Raw genomic sequence first — 22,989 nt, 5'->3', positions numbered from 1 at the left:
AGGTGTGTTGTCTAGTTTGTACTTCTGCCTGCATGACAGGTATGTGCTCCCACTCCCTCTCTCTCCTTGTCTCTCTGTCTCTCTCTATCAGGTTCATTATCTCCTGGGTTTATAACCCCAGTGTGATGGATGATTAGCAGCAGGTGATTTAGACCCACATTGTGCGGGGGGGGGGGGGGAGTGTGTAGACCATATGTAGGTGTTTGTTCAACTGCTCTATGGAGTTGCCTCACCGGTTATGAAATGTGGATGAACAATCAGTCAAACCAAGAAATTGATTGGACTAATAAACTAATGACGGTTAGCTTGACTGCTTCTGTCAACAACCTTTGATGATACTGGATGGACTGGCGTTGTTTTTGTGTCGTTATAGGTTCGTATCAAACAGATTTCCCCTAAAAACGGTATTCCTCTCATCTCCAGTTGCAGTTCCCTATGTAGTGATCCCACTGTAAATAAGCTCTCTATCTGGACATCCCAAATGCACCAGGCAGCAGGTAGGCAGCAGTCTGGTCCCAGTGCCTCCGGGCACTACCCGTCCCTGCCAGTCTGCCATCCCTCTGGGGTTCCACATCACAAACAGCCCAGCTGCAGGCTTTACTTGATCATCCTTCTGTAGAGAGACTGAAATGCCAGCCCCCCCACTCCCTCCCTGACTGCCAGCCTGCCTGTCGCCCTCTGTCCCCTCAGTTGCCCCTGGTCCCCCCCCACTGACCCCCGCGTCTAAAAGGTCACCCCCACAACCCCCTCCCCCCACCCCCCTCCACCACACACACAGACCCCCCCCCCCCCCTTATCCCATCAGGTTAACCAGCTACTTTGTGAACCTAATTTGGATATTATTCTAATGAATGCTGATAGAATACATATGATTAAAAGGAACAGTCTTTGAAGTGGGGCTGCCTTCCCGGTTGGAGAAAAGTACATATTGACTCTAGAGGTTGGCTCTCTTTTTGATGTTCTCTTTGACTGGGAGACCTTGGGGCTGGGGTAATTGGGACAGAGGTGGAGGAGATGGGGAGGCTGGGCTTGCCACCACCACACACAGAGGACGAGAGACTCCATCACTCTCGCTCCCTCCTAACGCCTGAACGAACGTGTCGGCAGAAAGCACAGGATGCCATGCTGGATCCTAGGAGGACATAAAGCTGCCTGGATGACATGGAGAGTTGGCAGCCCCAACCCACAGGACATCCCCGTCTGCAGTCTGACTAGACCACGACTAGACACAAGTCTTGGCGTGTCCGTCACGCCAGGGGTCTCCCTGTCAGATTGGACATAAAACCTCTTTAAAGCGGCTGTTGTGTGCGACCCCGGATCGAGGCCTCAGAAACACAAACACCTTCATCCTCGTTCCCATCAACGCTGCAGCAGTTGAGTCTACACGCTTCCAGAGGGCGCGGGGGGTTTACATGTGTATGTTGGCGGGTTCAGTGTGGTTGTGGTTGTGTCAGTGGGGTACTGGTGCCGTGGCCTCTGGTGAGCCCATGTTATGTTTCAGTGTGTAATGTTATGTTACCATATGTCATGTTATGATACAGCCAGAGAGAAAATCCAAAGGCCTCCTCAACGGCCTCTCTGTAGGTGCGCCCTCTAGCTTACCCCGCCACACACACACACACACACACACACACACACACCTCCGTTTGCTCCCCAGGGTCAGGTGTTAACAGTGTGCCCCTGGCTGTGTGTTTGTCTTCTCCTCCTCCTCCTCCTCCTATTGTACTCTCTTCTCCCAGCTGCCAGGACAGGGCAGACCTTCATTACAGCTGTTCATCTTCTCAACGGCCCGTCATCACTACGGCTGCTTTGCTAGCATCCACCTTATCTCCTCTCTTCTACTTTTCTCTACTCTACTGTTCTCTACTCTACTGTCATCTGCTCTCTTCAACTCTACCATATTCTACTGTCATCTACTTTTCTTTATTTTACTCTACTCTATTGTACTGTTCTCTCATCGGTTCTCCTCTCTTCAACTCTACTGTCCTCTCATCTACTTGACTGTGTCGTGTCTCGTGTGTCTCAGGAGCAGCTGGACGCGGTCCAGAGAGAGAGAGACAGGGCTCTGGAACACAGCCAACGCCTGGAGGAGGAGCTCCAAGCGCTACGCACCTATCAGAGGTCAGACACATGCTCCCTATGCTCTCCCGTCCCATTTCACACACGTACTTCCCCTCTACCTGCACATACTTCCTCAAGACTCCTGTGAGAGAACTTTACAGTGGACAAAAAGTACAAAGCAATAACACTTCCCCATTAAAGGACATTGTTTACCTGGCCCAGGTGAGCCAGCTGCCTCCTCTATGGAAGTAGGTGCACTCTCAGTACCAACGGCTGGATTCACTGATAAGGGGCAGGCTAAGGTGATACATAGTGCTGGGAACAAATAATCAAATCCGCTGTAAAGGTCGGTGTTTGAGAAGCTTTGAGAGAACAGGGAATCTTGCGCAATCAGTTATTGGGGTCAGATGGCTGAGCGGTTAGGGAATCGGGCTACCAATCAGAAGGTTGCTGGTTCGATTCCGGCCGTGCAAATGATGTTGTGTCCTTGGGCAAGGCACTTCACCCTACTTGCCTCGGGGGAATGTCCCTGTACTCACTGTAAGTCGCTCTGGATAAGAGCGTCTGCTAAATGACTAAATGTAAATGTATTGTTGGTGGATAGTTGTGTAATTGACTGTGATGTAAGGTGTCATTGTTTTGCCCGTTATTCATTGGCCAGTTTCCAGAGCATCGTGATCGCAGTGTCACCGCCTCTGCTCATTCACTCCCCCTCTCCACCCACCCCACCCTCTCCACCCCCTCTCCACCCACCCCCCTCTCCCCCTGTCCACCCAACCCCCTCCACTGAGGGAGTCAGAAAACCTAGCCCCGTTTGAACGTATTAATAAAGGCTGACGCGCGGCGCTGCAGTTCAGCTCTGGCCCTTATTAAAAAGGCCTGGGAGACATGTTAGGTGCTGCCTGCTCCCCCTGCTCTCTACAAGGATATGAAGACCTGAGGCTGGGACGCCCAGCAGCTGTTTGCTTTGGTGTGGCAGGCTAGGCGAAGGGCCCCAAATTAGGTCACAGAACTTTAAAATTAAAATGAATTTAAAATAAATGAATGAAGAAGATGATATAATGAAAAAGGGGAAGGAAAGCTGTTGGTATAGATTTGTTTTTTTTGTCTTCCCTTGATAGATGTGTTGCCTTTTTTGTTCAGCTGTGTAAGATCTAAGAAACAACAACGGTTAAGCAAACATTGGAGCTGCTCTCCAGGAATTCTTCCCGCTCCACAGACTGTCCTCCATCAACACCTGTTTGCCATTGGCTCATCTAGTTGCCAATCTGGTTTGGTGACTTCCTACATCCTGTTCAGTTAGATCACATCCTGGTGTTGTAACCCTTTCCCCAGAACTCATCTGCATAGTAGACCTTAGGAGGAAAGTAGGCATGTGTTCTCCACAGGATGTAATCTAAGCAAGGCAGAACTGTATTGCCGTTGCATACCGCAGAAATTAGCTTGCTATATTTCAACAGTGCTGAGAATATCATGATAAACCCTTTGGATGAAATACTTTGACGTGGTCCTTTCACAGATGGTTACCTGCAGGAGAATGTGTTGCATTCACCCAGAGAATCGGTGATGTAGGAGTGATAAAAGGAGAGATTGGTACAGGGAAAGAAGGAGGGAGAGACGTAGAACACTAGCACTTTGAGATTTGTTTCAAATGTAAAGTGCGTTACAAATGAAATCTATTATTATTATTAGAAGGAAAGGGAGAGAGAGAATGAGTTGTGCATGGGAGAGCCGTGTGTGTGTGTGTCTCTCTGTCTGCGTGTGTGTGTGTGTGTGTGTGTGTGTGTGTGCGCGCGCGTGCGCACGTGTGTGAGGTCCTGCCCCTTGTCCTGTGGAGCCAGACCTTTCTGTAGGGTGGGATCCTCCAGCCCAACAAAGGCTGGGAGAGATAGCTCAGGGTGTTTACTCTGAGGATTCACACAGACACACACACCCTCCTTTGTGTCGCCTGGACAACACACAGAACCAGTCACATGAAAGGAGAAAAAGAGACGTAGAGAACAATGAGAAAAGCAGGCGCCACAAAAAGATACCCCAAACTCAAGACAAGAAGGAGCACTCTGCTCATGGTGGGGGTATGTTTAGGGAAACCCCTGTTGATTAAAAAGCAAAAATAGAGAGCTCTTTACTAGATCAGCCAGACTGGGTTGCTGTTTAATGGGTTGTCATTGGCCTTGGTCTGCAGTAGACAGGGTATGGCAGAAGGATGGGGGGGATTGGGCCTTTGAGGACCAGCCAATAAGGGAGGGAGTCAGGCAGTCTGCCAGCTATCAGCCAGCCAGCAAGTACACATAGTCAACCAGTCAACGCACAAACTAGTTAGTTAGTGTGTCAGTTAAGTTAGGCAATCATTCAGCTAGTCAACCATCCAACCAACCACCATCCGAGTCAGTTCTTAAGTGTGTTAGGTGAGTTTGGCAGGAGATGTTTATGTTCCGGTTGTCACTGAGATGACTGTTTCTTCAACTATCTGACCGATCAGTCAGCCCAACCAGTCAGTCAGGCCAGCTCCCTAGAGACAGGCCGTTAGCAGTGAGTTAACTGGATCTCAAGAGGTGGAGGCAGTCAGCCACTTCAGTGAGTCCCTCTAGTCCTGGTGCTGGGCAGGTCCCTGTGGAACAGACTTAACACAGAGATGACTGCTTCTCCACTTAACACCTAGAATTCAATAGTGATTAGCATCCGTCCAGGCTGAGGGGGAGAGGGTGCAGATGAGCCCTCGGCAGACCTGCTCCTGTGGAGATGCAGCTGTGCTGGGGCCCGGGAGAGACGCATGTCCACGTAACCAGACCTTGCTTAACATGTTAGACTGAGATATTATTCTTTATTTAAATATAATTATACTTATTTGTATTAGTGTTTTTATATATATATGTGTGTATATATCTATATATCCTTTTTTTTGTTATGGGGGGGGGGGGGGGGGATTGTACCTTTTCTATTCTAGCAGCCAAAGCTGAAAGCAGTTCATAAACTATGTATTTAATATATTTTTTTAAGTTTACTAGTGTCTGAGAGCTAGCCAGTTTCCCTATCTGTGCTGGCCAATACATTGGCAGGATTTTGTGTAAACCCCTCCCAGCAAGCGTGTTCCACAGAGAGCCTGACACAGGAACTGCTATTAGAGCTCACAGCACCCAGGCAAACCCCTGCCTAAATAGCTTTGTGCTCCTACATGCTGGAGGCAGGAGGAGGTGCTCAGGGTTTAGGAAAACGTTACAAAAGCGGGCAAAACCGCATGCGTGTATCAGAGCGGCGCTCTGTCAAATGCAGCCCTTCCGACACGTTTTTACCTCCAGTACGAGCCAACTACGAACATGGATGTACCCAACTCTCATACCAGACCTGGGCTAGTTACATCTCCTCCAGTTAGGACGAGCTCCACCATTCTGACCGTTAAAAAACCACAACACTTCTGAGGTGCACCTTATTTGTCTTCTAGTTTTCCTTTTACTGGTTACACTAAACCGAGGTGCACCAGGCACTAGTACGTGCCAGCCCTGTGCTTGATGCAGCCCTGTTAACCAGGGTGTGTGTGCAGAGGCAGGCTGGTTAGGCACAGCTCTGCGGAGCGGTTATCTGATGAAAGAGGTTGATGTTTAACAATAGACCATGCTGAGTGGTTCCTTCCCCAACTAGAGCAGGAAGGTCAGGTTCACACACACAGAAACACCATATATTCTCTATCTGTCTGCTTCTCTCCCTTTCTCTCCCTTTCTCACACTCTCCCACAGTCACGTAAGAGTGCAGGTGTGAAGATAAGAGAGGACGCGCGGTGCCATTAGCGCTGTCATCTGGCGTTGTCCCTTTATGACAGGAGTCGTTGGGAGTTGGCTGTTGTGCCCTCAGATAAAGAAAATATATGGGACAAACAATATATCACTGATCTCTCTCGTTCACCCTATCTGTGTCTGTCTCTATCTCACACTCCTTCTCTACTGTCATCCCCTTAACTTTACTGCTTTCTCTTTCCCTATGTCTATAGAAATAAGAGGGTTAATGTAAATAGCATAAATACATACCTTACATACACATTTACTGATGGGTTGCATATACCAACTTTTAGAGAGTTCATTAGGGGGGGACTGATACAGTTCCTGAATATCCCTGGCTAGGTTAGCTATTCTTTTTATCATGATAAGGAAGTCAGCGTGGCCAACAGATAGTTCCTCTCAGCCTCCAGCCTCCTGCCTCCTGCCTCCAGCCTCCTGGCTTCATCCTGGTCTAGGTTCTCAACCTATGTTCTCAGTAAATGTGACGTAATTCTCCTTGGAAGTCTGATTATCAAATGAATTCATCTAAATGTGTTATTAGGGGAATTTTACACGTGAAGCATTTGTTTTCATAAAACTAGTACATGATAGTACATTTACATTTAGTCATTTAGCAGACGCTCTTATCCAGAGCGACTTACTGACGTACAGGGACATTCCCCCCGAGGCAAGTAGGGTGAAGTGCCTTGCCCAAGGACACAACGTCATTTTGCACGGCCGGGAATCAAACTGGCAACCTTCAGATTACTAGCCCGCTTCCCTAACCGCTCAGCCACCTGACACCCTTAAAATATATATATAATATATATAGATATAATCTTAATAATAATTCTCAGTAATCGGGGTGTTGTGAGTGTAAACACAGTGAATCTACAGTCCCCTGGCTGTGCTCTTTTCGACCTCCCTCAGGTATTGGACGTCAACCTCCCTCCGATATGTTTACCTTTCATTAGAACGAGCACACACCCGCACACCACACACACGCACACACACACACACGGAGCTTTACAACTGCACTTCCCGTCACCTATCAATATCCCATCGGTATTGATTACCTTTAGGTTCCATTGGAGTAGGAGAAAGCGAAGCCCCTGACCCGCCTCAAACTCATTAGCGGCACCGTAGCTGAAGACGATGATGGATATGATGTTGAGCAGTGTGTACACAGGGACCTGCAGGTCTACCTGGGGCTGCAGGGTCATTAGTCATGATTAGCCTGTCAGCAGAGCTGGCCACTGCAACGACAGCCTGTCAACTCAGTCATCAACAGCTGCTTAAACGATTCGTATGTTGATGATCAAACCTCAGGTCTTGCGTTCTAAAGTCGTTTTTTTCTTTTTTGCTAAAACCAGATTCATGCATTTATTTTTTTATGATGTTCTCTATTTATATTGTGGATGATGATTTATGTGTGTTATTTCTGTAGGGTCAATATTAATGCTGTGGAATTACTAGCTCTGATCTAAATTGAGGAGTGGTAATGACTCTTTGGTCTGTGGAGAGATAGATAAGAGAGAGAGGAGGAGGAGAGAAGGCGAGAGATGAGATTGAGGTTAAGAGGTAGAAACTCATTACCCTAGCTCAATTTAATCAGAGTGCAAGTGAGACCTCTTTTCAAATATATTTTTCAATCAGTCATCCATAGGGCATCTTATGTGATTGTCCCAAAACATGCAGTGAAGTTGGTTTGGATTAATAAAGTCACTCTCTGGTGGATATCCATGGTTACAGACACGGTTCCAGTGAAGGATACTGTAAATATTCATTGGAAGAAAAGAAAATGTATATACAGTTTTCATGATTCATGATGATGATGATGATAACCCCTCATGGATAGATCAGTAGTGTTTCAGTTGTAATAACAGTAAGCTACCATTGGTGATATCCAGTCATTTAAAAGATAACAAGACGTCAGGTGACTCTTCTTTCACAGCCAAAGCACTTCCTTGAGTCCTCATTTGACTGTTCTTTCTGTCTTTCTCTATTTTTGCTTGCTCACTCTCTGTGGCACAATCCCACCTCTCCCTCTCTCCCTCTCTCTCTCTCTCTTTAATGTATTCCTGTGACATTCAGTGGTCTTATTGCCTACAGTTATTGTGTCTTGTATCTGGGCTGTGTTTGAATATGAAGATGCTCTCTCTGCTATGGGCTGTTGATACAGAGAAACGCTGTCCTCTGTCAGGTAAACTGGAGTCAGGCTCTGTGTGATTCAGGTCAAGCTGTCTGTCTGTTTGTGTAAAGAGGCGTGTGTCCAGCCACGGGCGTTTAGTTAGGGAGCAAACCAGGCCTGCTTAAGGCCTGCACAGTGTGTCCTATTGCCTGGCAGTACAGTACATCCTCATTTAAACAAGATATAATCATATCAGAGGATCTTCCAGTCTTTCTACACATAACAAAATGTTTCCAAAAAATTCTCACCCCCTCCAACTGTCTACTCTCCCCAGCCTGCACCAGTCCCAGTGTGACCACCGCCAGCCTGGCTCTTCCCTCAGCTCGCCCTCACTCCTGACCCCCAGGGCTGACAAGACCCTGGTACCCAGGGACGCCTCCTCTCCCCTGGGCAGCCTGGCCCAGCCTGCCCCCCTCCTGGCCCAGCTCCAGCAGATGGCCACCGAGCAGCACAGCACCCAGGTCCTGCTGCAGCGGAGCCAGCAGGCGGAGAGGGAGGCCAATGAGAGAGTCCAGAAGTGAGTAACAAAAACATGGCAGGTTAGGGTGAAGCCAATACTGAAGATGACACCTGCTTGCGTCCTTTTCTTCTTTGCTGAGCATTTCTAAACTTAAGATGGAATGGCCAGACCAATCCACAAGAATACCCCACTGGGTATCGCTCTCAGTGCTCGAGCATTTGGCTTCAAATGATGAGGTTGCTGGTTCAAATCCTCCCTTCCCCCCGTATATATCGCTTTGAATAAAAGCATCTGAATGAACACATGATTGGTCCGCACTGTAGCCGTGAAACGGTGACCCCTGACCTCCAGCCTGACTCCCCTTCATCTCCCGCCTCGGCGCCCCAAGCATGACCCCAGAACCACTCTCCATGCTCCCCCTCACCCGCTCTGTCTATGGTCGTTTTGTGTTCGGATTGGGGCTGCACCCCCAAACGTACCCCCCCCCACCACACACACTCACACACACACACACACTTTTCACTAACCCCAGTCCCATCCCATCCTCTCCTTGCCCCCAAGGCCCCCTCCTCACCTCCCAGCCACATCTCTGCCATAGCAACTCTTCTGCCCCACCAGCCTCTCCCCCCCCCCATCCCCCCAGTACTCTGGGGCTCCACACCCTAAACAAACAACACTGGTCCCACTCATCTGTTTGCCTGCTGAATTACCGGGGGGAGGGAGGGGATGAAGAATGAGGGGGGGTGGGAAGTTCTCACCACTGCGAAGCTCCACACACATGCACATATACATATATAAACCACACAAAAATACACACTCGACCCTCTCTCTGTCTATACCTCTCCTCCTTTCTCTCCATCATTTGGCTGGTTTCTTAGAAAGGGGCCTGTCAGTTTTGGGAGGTCGGAGGCAGGCGGTTGTGGAGGGGGTATAAGGAGGGGCCGGGGAGAGGGGGCAGCCAGTGACGGGGTAGGTACCAGGAGGCCGGCTGGCGATAGAGGAGTGGAGGGGTGAGTTCAGAGAAGCTGTGATCAGAGCCCTCACACTCGCCTGCTAGCTGACCCTGCATGGGTCACCCTGGTCCTGAGATAGGGAGGGGGGGAGGGGGGGTGGCAGAGAGAGAGAGGATGTGGGTTGGTTATAGGGGGTGGGCAGGTAGGTTGGGTGTGTGTGTTGGTGGAAACGGGGGGGGGGGGGGGGGACTGTGGGAATCCACTCTGACGTGAGCCCTGTCACACACTAGTGTGAGAGGAATGCAGGGGGGGGGGGGGGGGATGAATACAAATGCGCACACACTCACATGCAGACGCGCGCACACACACACACTCGCGCTTTCTCTCTCCCACACACTCTTAATCTCACGCTCGTACAGTCCCGTACACTTTGTCTCACAAACACACTCGCAGTCATCCTCTCCATATCTCTCTTTCTCTCTCTCAAACACACACCTCCAGTCCAGGTCAATCCTGCCAGAGGAAGCAGAGAGGCGTCCCAGAATGTGGCACCTCTGTGCGGGCGCTGCTGCTCCTCTGACAGGCCCGCTCACTGGATGTCTAATGGATTCTGGAGCACACTTGGCCATGGAGGACAAAGACGGCTTTCATTGAGTTGAAGAGGGCAGAAGGAGAGGGGAGGGGAAGTAAAGGAGAGGAAGGGAGAGGAGAGAATATGTAGGGAGGAGATGGGAGGAAGGGAGAGGAGAGAATATGTAGGGAGGAGATGGGAGGAAGGGAGAGGAGAGAAGATGTAGGGAGGAGATGGGAGGAAGGGAGAAGAGATCAATGTAGGGAGGAGATGAGAGGACGGGAGAAGAGATCAATGTAGGGAGGAGAGGAAAGGAGAAGAGTGTTAGGGAAGAGAGAAGAGATGTGGAGGGGAGATGAAGGGCGAGGAGAGAAGATGTAGGGAGGAGAGAGGAAGGGAGAGAAGAAGAGAGGTAAACACGAGATCAGAAGACAGAAGGACAGCTAAAGGCCCCATCTCTGGTTTCAGTCTGATGCTGTCATGTGGTGGATGTTACGAACGAGTGTAGCCGTAAAGTATTTTAACCGTAGGCATGACGGCAGAACATCCCTCCACTCGCAAGTGTCCGTTCGATGTCTCTACGGCAAAGAGGCTGTTGTTTAGAAATTAAGGCAAGCTGCGTGTTTACTGGGTTTTATTGCAGCTATAATTGTTGGTTTTGGGACACTGTGAATTCTTAATCAGGATTTATGTTTTCCCTGGCTCCTCCCTCGCGTGTGTGTCCGGGTTTACTCAGCAGCCTCTGTCAACACCAACGTCCAAATCCCCACCACCAACACCTCGCACCTCGGACACACACTCTCACACACACACACACGGACACGTAGCACAAAACGCACACATAGACACGCACAAACACACAGATTAATGACACACGCAATTGCTGAAAACACACTGATTGTGCAAACGTGACAGAGAAGCTAATGCATATATTTAGAAACGGGGCATGTTGTGTGTTTGTGTGTGTGAGAAAGAGAGAGTAGGCAGGGAAGTCCAATCTCTTGATCATGTGAACCAGTACAGTGTTTGCGTATGTGTCAGTGTGTTCGAGACTGTGTGCATGGCCTGAACATTTAGTCTCACTGACCTTTCCTAAACATGCACAAGCCTTTCGGACTTATTTTTTGTCCCCCTTGCTAACGTGGCAGTAAACACAAACTCTCACACAAAACAAACTTGACTTCATACATCTAGTAAGTAGAGTGCTAGACAAACAGATAACCTGCCTGTATACAAAAGGTACTATAACCATCCTCACAACTAAATTATAATTTGTACAGGAAATCATATTGAGACCTTTAATCAATTTTGAAATCTTTTAGCCCTCAGAAAGGAAGAATTTGTTTTCATATTCTTGATGCTTATCACAGGAAAGGTGTTGTGAGCCTTCCCCACTGTGTCCCATTCGTTTCCATATTTCTATATCTGGGTATCACCAGTGAGCTGGAGTCACGGTTGAGATGGGGATAAGATGCTCATCCCGCCAGCTCTAAGTCTTGCCTCCATTGCAGAGGGCTCTGTGTTCCAGGACTCAGATGCAGCTTTCGTCTCTAATTTCATTCACAGCGGGAGGGTTCCCACCGTTAAGTGCACCGAAGTTTTTAGATTTTACGGAAAAGATCTGTTTGCACACGAACAGGAAAACTTCCCTGGCCGACAGATCGCTCCCCGCCAATTATGAAGACATTAGGGTTTTTTAATTTGGTTCTCTCACTGCTCAGTCTGTTCTCGTCCTCCAGCAGGAGGGGTCAACTTCCTCTCCTCCATATTATTTCCTTGTCTTCCGTTCCTTCCCATCCTCCACTCTTAGCGAGGGCACTCCTGAGAATCCCATTTCATTGGGATTTAGGCTGCTTATGATTTCCTCCATGTGACATGATCATGGAATTCTTTTGTCATTGAGAGAGATAAATGCTCTCAAGTCGTGTGAAATGGGATCTGATTACGCGTTAACGAAGAGAGCATTCTGGGCCCACAGTAAAACCTGCCCCCCCACTCCCCCCCACTCCCCCTCAGTCTCTCACACCTGAGCTCTGAGCCCCAGGTTCATCCTCAGCCAGATTGAGGCTGAGGATGATGCATGATGGCGTCTGTTTCAAGACTCATAACGTGATCTAAATCAAAAAAATATATATACACGTATTAAATGTCTAAATTCATGTTTAGCCTGGTGATATATTTTAAATGTCAGTGCATCTGATGTGGTAAGTGAGCGAAGTTAAAATTAGACTGTAGCTGGAGGCTGCTCCCAGCAGTTTTGGACGACCTCTCCTGTCTCGTTTGCACAGGGCCCAAATAAAAGGCAGTAATGTTTCCTCTCTCCCGGCGTCGCCCAGCCCCTTGCTCTCTCTCTCTCCACGCATTCCTCCCATCCATCAATTCCCTCGCTTTTTTCCAGACTGTCAGGGAATCGTTTGCTTTCCTTGTTCACCATTAGGACACCCTGAGAGTCCCTCCACCTCTGCAGCACTGGACCCTGAAGCCTGTCAAATAGTGAGAGAGAGCGAGAGAGAGAGAGAGAGGGAGGGGGGAGGGCAAGAGGGAGAATAACATGGTTGTATTTAAGGATGTGTGCGGAGGGGTTTGGCCGAGCTGCTGGTGTCTGCTGGGCACCAAGTGGCCTCTGCGTCCTGCTTCAGTCTCACTGCCTTCCACAAGTACCTCCTCGTCTTAGAGTGCATACTAAATAAACTCCTCATCTTTAGTGTGTGTACTAGCTGAACCCCTAATGTTAGGGTGCTCCTCTTGTTGCCTCCTTGTCCTTCTCCTCATCCTCTTTCTGGAGTTTGTACGGTTGGAAAGAAAGCATTACATTAATCGTCTTCTTCCCCTCCCTCTCTTTTCCCTCCTCTGGTCCCTCTTCTCGCCCTCGGCAGGTTGGAGCGGCTGGTGGAGGTCTTGAGGAAAAAGGTTGGGACAGGGAGCGTCCGCACGGTGATCTAAAGTGTTTGGGGGAGGGGGGGGAGGGGGGGGGGGAGGGGGGGGCAGGGGAGCTGTCACTTTGGTCCAGACTGGAGCAACCTGACTGTGGGATGCACATCTGGGGAGCAGGCAGTCCTGGTCAGAGCGTTTAGGGCTGAACAAACAGCCGGCCCTAACTGGGCAAACAGTCGTTAGAAGTGCTACTCTCAAGGCCCCATTCCAGACCCTTGCTCCAGCCCCACCGTCAATGTTTAACCACTTGGTTGTTGTTGTTAGTTGCCACAGCTATTTTTTTCTCTTTCCCTCTCTCTGGGCACACTTTGAATTCAGAGTGCTTAAAATTGATTTTTTTTTTCGTGTTGTATACATTTTTTTTTACCATTCTCTTGGTCAGTCTGAGTTGAAGGACGGGTGCTTTGGTCTTATTATTATTGCTATACTTTTTTTATTGTTGTTTTCAGATAATCAGCAAATGTATTTGCATATGCTGGTGCAGAGCTCTACAGTATACTGCCTTTGGTTATATTTTTCCAATTCAGTGTTTTCAAACTAGGTTACATCATGAGTGTTTTACACATTTGTATTTTAACGCAATTGTATTTGGTCAACAATTACTACTCTGTTTTATGGACCGACTTTCATTTGTTTGTGGTATATGTAATGTAAAATGTTGAATAAAAACACATACATAATATTATTATTCAATATGTAACAATCAAACTGTATATCTATTCAGTGTTCAAATATAGGTTGTATGATTAATTATTTCAAGCGTTTTGTGTAATTTTAAGGCAGTATTTCGTTTAGAGTTTTTGGGTGTCTCTTATATCTGGTCTGATAATTGCCTATCCCTGTTCCTAATCGAAGCTAAAACTGTTCTAGCGCTGTTATTTATTTAGGGTTCTGCTCTGAACCTGTGCTAATTTGGAGCATGTCTTAAAGAGAGATGGAAGAAAACGACACTACCTCGGATATTAATTTTGTAAGATCCATATGACAAACCTGTCTAAATTGCACAAAGTTATCTTCCTTGCTCTCTCCCACGGACTTAATACTTTCCAGAGGAAATATTAACTTTTTAGAACTCTAAAAAGAAGGTCAAAGTATATCGTGTATTTTGTTAACTTCCTCTCGTGCACGTCAATTTTGTGTGAAACGATACGCATGTGTTGGGCATAAGGTCTTCAGGGGAACTGGCTTTTATTCAATGGGGTTCGACAATCTGCTGTTGTGCAATAAAACGTTTTAAAATCCATTGTACAGATTCTGTTGAATGGACATTGCCTGCTTCTACATGTTGAGGCGTTTGATTGTTGCTTCTTTAAAAGCAAACACATTTGGATTCCTTTGTAGCCTACATACCCACTCTCCCACCTCCTTAGCCTACACGTTGATAATTTACGAACATTGCAGGCCAGAGATCGGACGACCTTTACAGCTGTCCACACACCCAACAATCATATCAGCATCCTTTACGTTTCCTCTTTATTTTGTTGATGTGTTTCTCCCTTGCGAGTTCTACTTTCTCTGTAGGCCTAGTCCTTAAATTAAATGGACATGGCCGCGCAGAGATTGTATGGGCGTCCCACAATCGATTATCTGGCCTACTCTTGAAATGTGTTCATTTCACCGATGTCCTCCAGTTGCGGTATACCGGAGACAGGAGGCCTTGTCTGGGCGGGACTTGCCGCTGTGATGCCCTCCCCTTCGTTAAGGCGTGACACTGACAAGCTTGTCGATTCCTTGCGCGCTGGTATCCGTGGAGATCTCACAACTTGGGTGTCCTCGCGCTTAATCCCACTAGGTCCTCCCAATGTATGTTTCTCCGTCAGATAATCCGCCTTGTTCTAAATACGTTGGCTAAATCTTCCACTTTGTTGAAATCTGAAAACTTTTGATATTCAGTTATCCTCAGACAATCAGTCTATGGAAGGCATAGGCATCATTGATTAGTCACTCAAAAAATTATACTTAATGTGGACTTTTCTGATTTTATTACTTTTACACCATGAATGTAATTTAGCTATGATATTTGACCTTAGCCTTTGTTCTTGGTTTGGCTTTGTTTAAAATGTCCCCCACGCTCTATAAACGCGTGCATAGAAGAATCAAATGTATCCATTTTGAAAAACAATTCTGAGAGGACTACGAAAGTACTTTTAAACGTTTTAATTATGTGTTTCAGCGGGCAGTGGCTTGAAAGACCTGCAGTAGAAACCCATTGCTGGCCTGGCCCTGTTGCTATAACGACTCAAAATATTCCTTTTCAATAGTGCACTCCATCTTTCCACCTTGGAAGACATTCTTGTCAATTTCCACTTAACGAATAAAATTGGTATTGGCCTCCTACACCTAGACCAAAAATGGAACATGGGGCCGTAAAGCAAACTTTTTAATAACAAAGCATCAATACATTGTTGAATTCAGAGAGAATATACTTTGAAAATGGAGGCTATTTATTCAGACTTTATTGTTTTATTACTATGTTTAGTCGACGTGTAACAAAGCACATCAAAAATGCAGAACCAATTAAAACAGTTGAATAACTGCACTTATTTCAAGCCTCTACATGCCTTGCCACGATAGGCCTATTCATTTCTATCAGTATTTGTTTGTGTGGACTTTTCCGTTAACTTAAAAACAACCCCAGTCCCTCTCTCTGGCCTCTGGCAGGTTTTAATGAAGACAGAGCGGGATCCACAGGCAGGCGAGACCCGGGACCACCAACCTGACTTAGTCGATGCATATTAGGGGCTCTCAAAGCCCTAATAAAGTTCTTCCGTATAATTTTTAATGGAAAACCAGCTGCTTTTAAAGCTGATTTCGGATAGAGATCTCTCCCTCTTCTCTCCCGCACCCTTTGAAAGCCCCCTTCTTTTCTTTCGTCTCTGAATCTGAAGGGGTATTGCTTTGCTCTTTTCGTTGGCCAAGCACAATTGTGTTATTGGAGATAATTAATTCAATCCCCATCAAAAGGTATTAGACGCGCCTTGGGCCTGTAGTAGCTTTCTAAACTGAGAATGAAAGGAGAGAGAAGAAAGGTCTACGGGTAGGCTAGCTGATGGCCGCTTTTGATGTAAAGGAGATGGCGCATTGTTGTCGAAATTGTAGTCCATACGGCTGAAGAAAGCGCCACCGCTATTGATGGGGTAACGAGAAATGCCACATGAGTTGGGGAAGCAAGACCCTGCTGAAACCACCGGGCACACTGCCCGCTGATAACATATGTCACACATTAATAAAGGTTGGTCAACTTCAACTGATTAGGACTATTTATTGTGAGGAGATGCAGAACCAGTTTATAAGTTTAAATCAAATAGTGAACAGATCATTAATAGGGTCTCTATGTAAAGGTTAATAACACAAACTTGTAAATCACAATTTAATTGCCTGCAATAATAATGACAAAGTCAGCAACAATAATGTCCTTATGGACCTAAAACGAATAACAAGATCATAATAATAGGCCTATCAAATAACTGTAATTGTCAAACTGGCCATAATCGTAATTTTAATATTAAAAACTGCTTATTGGCTGAAAAACTAGTCTTAGTAAGATGACCTTCAGGCGCTAGGTTTTTAAAAGGACCCTTACAAATACATTACATTATTTTCCTGAATTAATTAAAGGCTATTTTTACCAGGTCGTATGCTGAGACTGCAGTTAGCTCACATAGCATTACTTAGTAGAAGACAATAATTTAAGGCAAATGTTTTATTTCTACTTCTCTAAGGACAATAGTCCACTTTGAGTGACCGATAAGAGTTCGATCCTCTCAACCGATGAACACCACACGGAGTAGCCTAGGCTACTACAGCCAGATTGAGTCGCCGTGTCCCTTGCTGTTTCACTGTCGACGGTGAAAAGGTTGCCTCCATACTGAAACGCGCACTGCAGAGCCTTTCCCAACAGCTGGGTAAACTAATGAACAAGATCTTTGTTCAAAGTTCAACGATTTCCTCATAGAAACGCGGAGCCGTTTCGAAATCGCAAACCACATTTTATGCAACACACCTATGCGTGGACAATATAGCCTATATATAGATTTGTTGATTTATATGTAAATATATATACATATTTTTGTGATGTATGTGTTTTGTGTGATTAAGGTAGGTCTATTTAAATATGTAAACAAACCACAATGCTTCTAAAACATGTTTGTTGGGAGGTGGAATGTTGAGAACATAAAATGAAATGCCAGATAAGGCCTTGGATTCTCTGAGACTACAGCCAAATATCCCTCAAATACGCTTCTCACTGGAATGTTGTTGATCATTAAACACTATAATCTTATCAAATTATGTGATTTGGGATGTGAGATCGAAATCATGTTAAAAGTGGTTCACATATTACATAATTGAATGTGCCAATTGACTTTTATGTCTTTTTTTTTTTAATCCCTCAATTGGAAATATGAATGAATTGTGTATTATAGGCCCGTTTTATTTTCAATGTATAAATAATAATATAAGTATTAATAACATTACTGTGAATTATATTTGATCAGACCATAACCAAGCCCATAGGCTATAACATTGTACGGGTAGTAATCCGGGATATCCCATATCAGTTCACATGTTAAACGTTTAGCCAATTCTTCATATTGAAGTTTAGCTAAAGAAACTGATTTTGTCCGTCATTTAGCTTCAGTTCATCTAAACATTGTCTACATTAGTTTGTATCTGCATTACGCAATGGGCAGGTGCATTGGAGTCGCATTTACCTGCATGTATGTCATTTATGTATTTATATTTATTTGTATTCTAATTTGTATTTATAAATATATGGCTATTCCTCGCTTGAACAACATTAGTGCACGCTAATTTAAGTAATCTTTAATTTGGCAAGTTGTGTGGAGAGCAGAGCGTACATCCTTTACTCTCCTCGGTATTACGACACTCAACTCCACTCTCCATTTTATTTGCGCTTCGGGGGGCAATTACATGATAATTAAACACATTTCACGGTTACTCAGCCAAAATGTGTGTCTGCAAAATACCACGATCAAAGTGAAATCTGTTCAGGTTCACGAGCCCATCATGTAGGTTACGGTTCACAAAAAAAGATGCTTTGGCCTTTCTCTGATATTGTTGAAAATCCATTTACAACACGCCCGCGTCTTTTTTGAAGGAGGGCTTTGCGGCTATATTTCTGTTATATTTGGCTTTGCTCAGGCTCATTGATCAACCGACTCGAGCGTGCGTCAGAAGACTAAAGAGTTTGACAGACAGGATTTTATAATTATTATGAAAATCACAATTTACAATTCATCATAATTTAATTATTTAACGATAATAAAGAAGAGGATTTATAAAATATATGATTATTTTACCTTTACGCATTTAGGATTGAACAATATTAGACAAGGATCAAAACAAAGCAGCTGTTGTCTATACTGGGTTATAGCCTGTTGTGTTGTACCAAACTTTAATAAAACGCAGTACAATGTGACGTTTTACCAATAATAATAAACTTATAATATAAGATATAATATAACAAAGCAATTGCATTGTTACAGAGCCAAGGAATTTTACACATTTGCATGTTGTGCGTTAAAATAGGGTATACTTAAATTAACATAAATGATTAAAACAATCAGGGAATAAATTATAATAGTTTTATTTGAAAATTAACAAGAATAAGTTAAGAACATGCAGATTCATCAAAACCAACAGGGAGAGACAAAACGTCGACAAAGGCTGCACATACAAACCACCCCATTCTCCGGCTACCACAAACCACTGGACCATCGTTGTCTGAAGAAACACATCTTTATTCAGAATGCATTTCCAGGTTGATTTAATAACGTAGTATACAAGACTGGGTTGGACATATGTTTGTCAGATGTGTGGCAAACGAAAGCGGTGCGTAAAAGGACAACATCCATATCAAAAAGTAGGCCTATGTCAGGGACAGCGGGTATCTCAGGGCGCGGGTTACCTGTGTCACCTATTGGTTCTCATTCATGCACATTGTAACACATGGACATATATTCATAGTTTGAGACTACAAGTTTGGGGGTAATACAACATTATTTTACAGGCTCAAAATTGTTTTAAATACACTAGCAATGATTTACAACTGGATATACAATCATTCAATGGTAACACTTTACAGGCCTATTGTATTTTAGGCTACTCATACACATTCTTCTTATACATTAAAGTAACAGTCCTTATGCACCAAGTGCATGCAAAAATAAGATAAATGTTTTTTTTTTTTCTGTCGTCCTTTTGTCAAGCAAGAAGTAAGAGAGTATACTAAGAGGTGTTGAGAACGGGTCTGGAATACACACCTTGATAGTATGACGCCTCTAGTGCGGACGGGTCCATGCTTGCTCTGCCGGCCATAGACGCGCTGCCGAGAGGGAGGCTGGACATCCCTGAGCCGTATGAGGAGTATTGCAAAGCTTGCTCGTAGGCTTTCAAGTCCAGTTTGTGCTGTTGCTCTGAAGATGACATTAAATTATTAATTGAGAACGGGTGATTGAAGGAGTAATGGGGGTCCCCTTTTAGATGCAGCTGAGACTCGTGCGCCATCGAGTGCGGAGGTAAAGGGAGAGAGGAGAGGGAAGTAGCTGAGCTGGCGGCGGGATGGATCGGTGGGCCGCTGTTTTTTAGGTCCGAAGCGCTGGAAGTGCTCCGATGGTCCATACCGTGAGGGCTGGATGACTGGTTGGAGGTGGAGAGAGAGTTCGAGTCCATGTGCCCAGTCTTGGTGTTGGAGCTGTCGCTCTGAGGCGAGCTGGACCCGCCAGATGGGTCTTTCCTATCCCCTTTACTCGACGATAACTTTTTATCACATTTAAACCGCTTTTGTCTTCGGAGGTAACAGCCATTTTCAAACATATTTCCAGAGTCAGGGTGCAGCGCCCAGTACGAGCCTTTTCCGGGTTTATCCGGTGACCTAGAGACTTTGACAAAGCAGTCGTTAAAAGACAGGGAGTGCCGTATGGAGTTCTGCCACCTCTGCTGGTTCTGTCTGTAGTAAGGAAACAAGTCCATGATCCACTGGTAGATCTCGCTCAAGGTGAGCATCTTGCTTGGCGCCTGCTGTATAGCCATCGTTATGAGGGAGATGTACGAATACGGTGGCTTGGCGTGAGGGTAGCTTCTCCGGAACGATTTGTTGTCCCGGGCCCGGTTGAGGGTAGGCTGGCTATAGGACATAGGGCTCATGGTCGGACTCATGCTGGCGTACGGGTTAAGAGCGTTCATCGAGGCCTGCTGGGCCGACATAGCGCTCATGTTGGTCGGGCTCAGAGCTGTGCCCATGGTCGATACCCCTCCACCCATCCCATTCATGGCGCCGGGGCCATTTGGGGGCATCCCGGACATGGTTCCTGGGCTCAGTCCGGCCCCCAGACCTGGGTTGGCGTAGGACATGTTGAATGAACTGGATGTCATATTTCCACTTGTAGACATACTCATGTAGCTGTTCATAGTGTTCATAGAACCCAGGCCCGCGTTCATGCCGCTGTTTGTCATCGGTGAATAGACCTAAAATCGGATAGAAAATGTGTTATTCAGATAGGCTATTCAGATGAAAATGACTGTATATGATTATGTTTTGTTCTCTGACAAATAGAATTGTATTAAAATGTAATGGCAGTAACATAATCGGACACGTTCACAGTTTAACCTATTGATGTGAAAGTAACAAAAGTCATTACAATAAAACAAACACAGAATTATATTTAACATCAAACGATAAGCATGTATTCCCAATTAAGTACAATTTCAGTTGTAAACTGTGGTAAATAGACTATCCACGCTAAACAGGGTCAGATCACAGTTAAATATTCCTTCATTGTATTCGTGGAATCTGGTGCTGCCACTGAAGCCATAGAATCAGGTTAACGTTTAAGAGATAAAGACTGCAATCTATGTCTTGTTGCTTGCGCAAACACACAGGTCAACCAAAGTGCATTATCTTTTGGGGTCAAACAAACGTTCGAAATTAGATCGTGAGCATCCCGATCCAACAGTAACTTTATTGGAACGTGGAATTGAAACCAACTCGCCTGACTGCATGCAGTCTGGGTCTACTCTTGAGGCCGCATCCTATTTAAAACCTACGTGCATAATTTATTTTATTTGAAGACAGTCTTATATTTACAAGCTTTGTTATGTGGGAAGTTAGTGTCTGAACCAATTGGCACTGTTAAACCCCCAATACTGCGTTCACTGCTGCCACCAGGCTGGATTAGACTTCTCATTTTGGAGAAATCTACCCAAACTATATTTAGTAACAATATTCCCCCCCAAAAAAACAGTTTACTATAATAAAGAACATAAATACAACGTCCCCCTAAGAACGCTAAATCTAAACACATAGTTTGAACACACATTTACAGAACGCAAATATTCGAACTTATTATTTAATTGTTTACCAAATGGAATAAAAGTATGAGACACGAACCTCTTGTGCGTCATTGTAGTAACTGCTCCAGTCTGGGGTATCGTGACCTTCCATCTTCACAGTGCCCAGCATTCTGGTCGGGATCCGCAAGGCGTCAACATGCAGCTCCGCAGAACCCAAGTTTAGCAGAAAAATGTATCCAGAACAACGCAGCTCTCTGACTGGCTGGCTGCTGGAGGGGTAGCTAAAGAGTAAAGTGTGGAGATGTTGAATGCAGCGTGACCTGTAGTGTAGAGCTTTCCCTCTGCTGTTACGTCGAGGGTACAACCCACTTTCAGTGTTGGTTTCACTGGCTTTTTCTCCCTCAGCTGCAGGCTAGCGTCACACCTCTCTTCTTGTTCTCAGCAACTGCGTCTTTGGTGAAATAGCCGAGTGAAGACAAAAGTTTCTTTTTTTCTTCCTGCAAGATGTAAACAAGGGCAACTATAAAACTTGATTTGAAAGAGATCAAACAAGCATTCATTACTGGACACTGGCTACGCATTTCATCTAAATATAGCCTCGATAAGCCTATTCATTTCGAGGAGCAGCCTGCGTAAAATTGCCCATGTAAACTGTCACACAAAGGACTGTTGAAATACCATGGTTAAAGCAATTACTGTACGTCAAAGCATGTCTTTGGATGCAAGAAAGCGCGCGTCCTTCAAAAATTTCCTAGATGACAAAAAGACTAGTTCAAATAAATGTATAAGAATCTATGAAAAGTCCCACTCATTACAGATCGGTCTAATAATAATAATAATAACAACAAAATAATAATAATAAATGTTAATAATAAAAACGTAAAATCACAACTGGAAGGGAGACTGGATATAGAGATCGTGCTTTGTTATAACACGTTATTCAGTATTTTAGGGAATTCTGTAGGCCTAGTCTACACTGAAATGTAACCGATTTATATTTGGTGATAAGTTGTTGACATATATTGTATTCTGTTACCTAGCCTTGTAGGCTTCTTAGCCTATCTAAAGCCATAACAATAACATTAGGGCTATTGTGGCATATATACAAATATTTTACCATAATGTAAATTCAGGTGGCTGGACACCTTATTTTGATAAAACAAGTGCCAGCATCTCGTGAAAAGAGCCGCATCATCACTTATCTTGTCAACTGTGCTCCTTCGATTCTGACCCCGTTAATGAGCGAATAACACCGATAATTACCCCTTTACATCGGGATTATCTCTGGGTGATCTGACCTGTAGCACCGTCAGGCAGGGAAAATCGATTTGTTCAAGGCGGATTAAAACGTCCCACAAGCAGGGGAAATTAGGTTTGCTGCATTTGAATTCTGATGCGATGGACCGGACTGGACATATCGTGTTACTTGGATAGATAACTTGATGATTTTATCTATATTTGTTTAAAGTATGCCCTTTTGTCCAATACAAGGTTGGATTGCAATCGTTTTACAGCAAACAGTTCACGTTTTAAATGAAGGCACATATTTGGAAGAAAATAGTCCAAATGCTAAACAAAAAAGTTTATGTTAACCATAGTAGGATATTTGTATTTATTTTATGACGCTCTTAAATGCCCCCCCCCCCCCCCCCCCCTTCAAAATAGACTGAAACTTGAGTTGTTTTATTCAGCAAAAGCTTACTGTAAATTTGATGGATACATTCATTTGTTCCGATTTAGGTGTGATGGAAGGA

General features: G+C 45.1%; 2 protein-coding genes across 2 annotated transcripts in view; one reads left to right on the top strand and one right to left on the bottom strand.

Moving 5' to 3' along the window:
- mipol1 (mirror-image polydactyly 1) overlaps positions 1-12,941 on the top strand; it is a 46,365-nt gene extending 33,424 nt beyond the window's left edge. The window contains exons 13-15 of the mRNA XM_067243700.1: positions 2,027-2,121; positions 8,279-8,521; positions 12,865-12,941. Of these exons, the coding sequence (XP_067099801.1) occupies positions 2,027-2,121; positions 8,279-8,521; positions 12,865-12,931 (405 nt within the window). The 3' untranslated portion in view covers positions 12,932-12,941. The remainder of the gene's footprint in view (positions 1-2,026; positions 2,122-8,278; positions 8,522-12,864) is intronic.
- A 5,581-nt stretch (positions 12,942-18,522) lies between these two features.
- On the bottom strand, positions 18,523-21,404 carry foxa1 (forkhead box A1). The gene is made up of 2 exons (XM_067243399.1): positions 21,333-21,404; positions 18,523-20,410 (listed from the first exon to the last, which is right to left on the bottom strand). The coding sequence occupies exons 1-2, from the start codon at positions 21,402-21,404 to the stop codon at positions 19,172-19,174; spliced, it is 1,311 nt and encodes a 436-aa protein (XP_067099500.1). The 3' UTR covers positions 18,523-19,171.
- Between the last annotated feature and the right edge of the window lie 1,585 nt (positions 21,405-22,989).

Source organism: Osmerus mordax, chromosome 9 (genome assembly GCF_038355195.1).
Source record: "Osmerus mordax isolate fOsmMor3 chromosome 9, fOsmMor3.pri, whole genome shotgun sequence".
NCBI lineage: Eukaryota > Metazoa > Chordata > Actinopteri > Osmeriformes > Osmeridae > Osmerus > Osmerus mordax.
This window is presented reverse-complemented; position numbering and strand designations above follow the sequence as displayed.

Coding starts and splice junctions, on each gene's coding strand:
- foxa1 (XM_067243399.1), bottom strand. CDS start 21,404: ATGCTGGGCACTGTGAAGATGGAAGGTCACGATACCCCAGACTGGAGC. Junction 20,411..21,332: donor ACTACAATGACGCACAAGAG/GTTCGTGTCTCA, acceptor ATCCGATTTTAG/GTCTATTCACCGATGACAAA.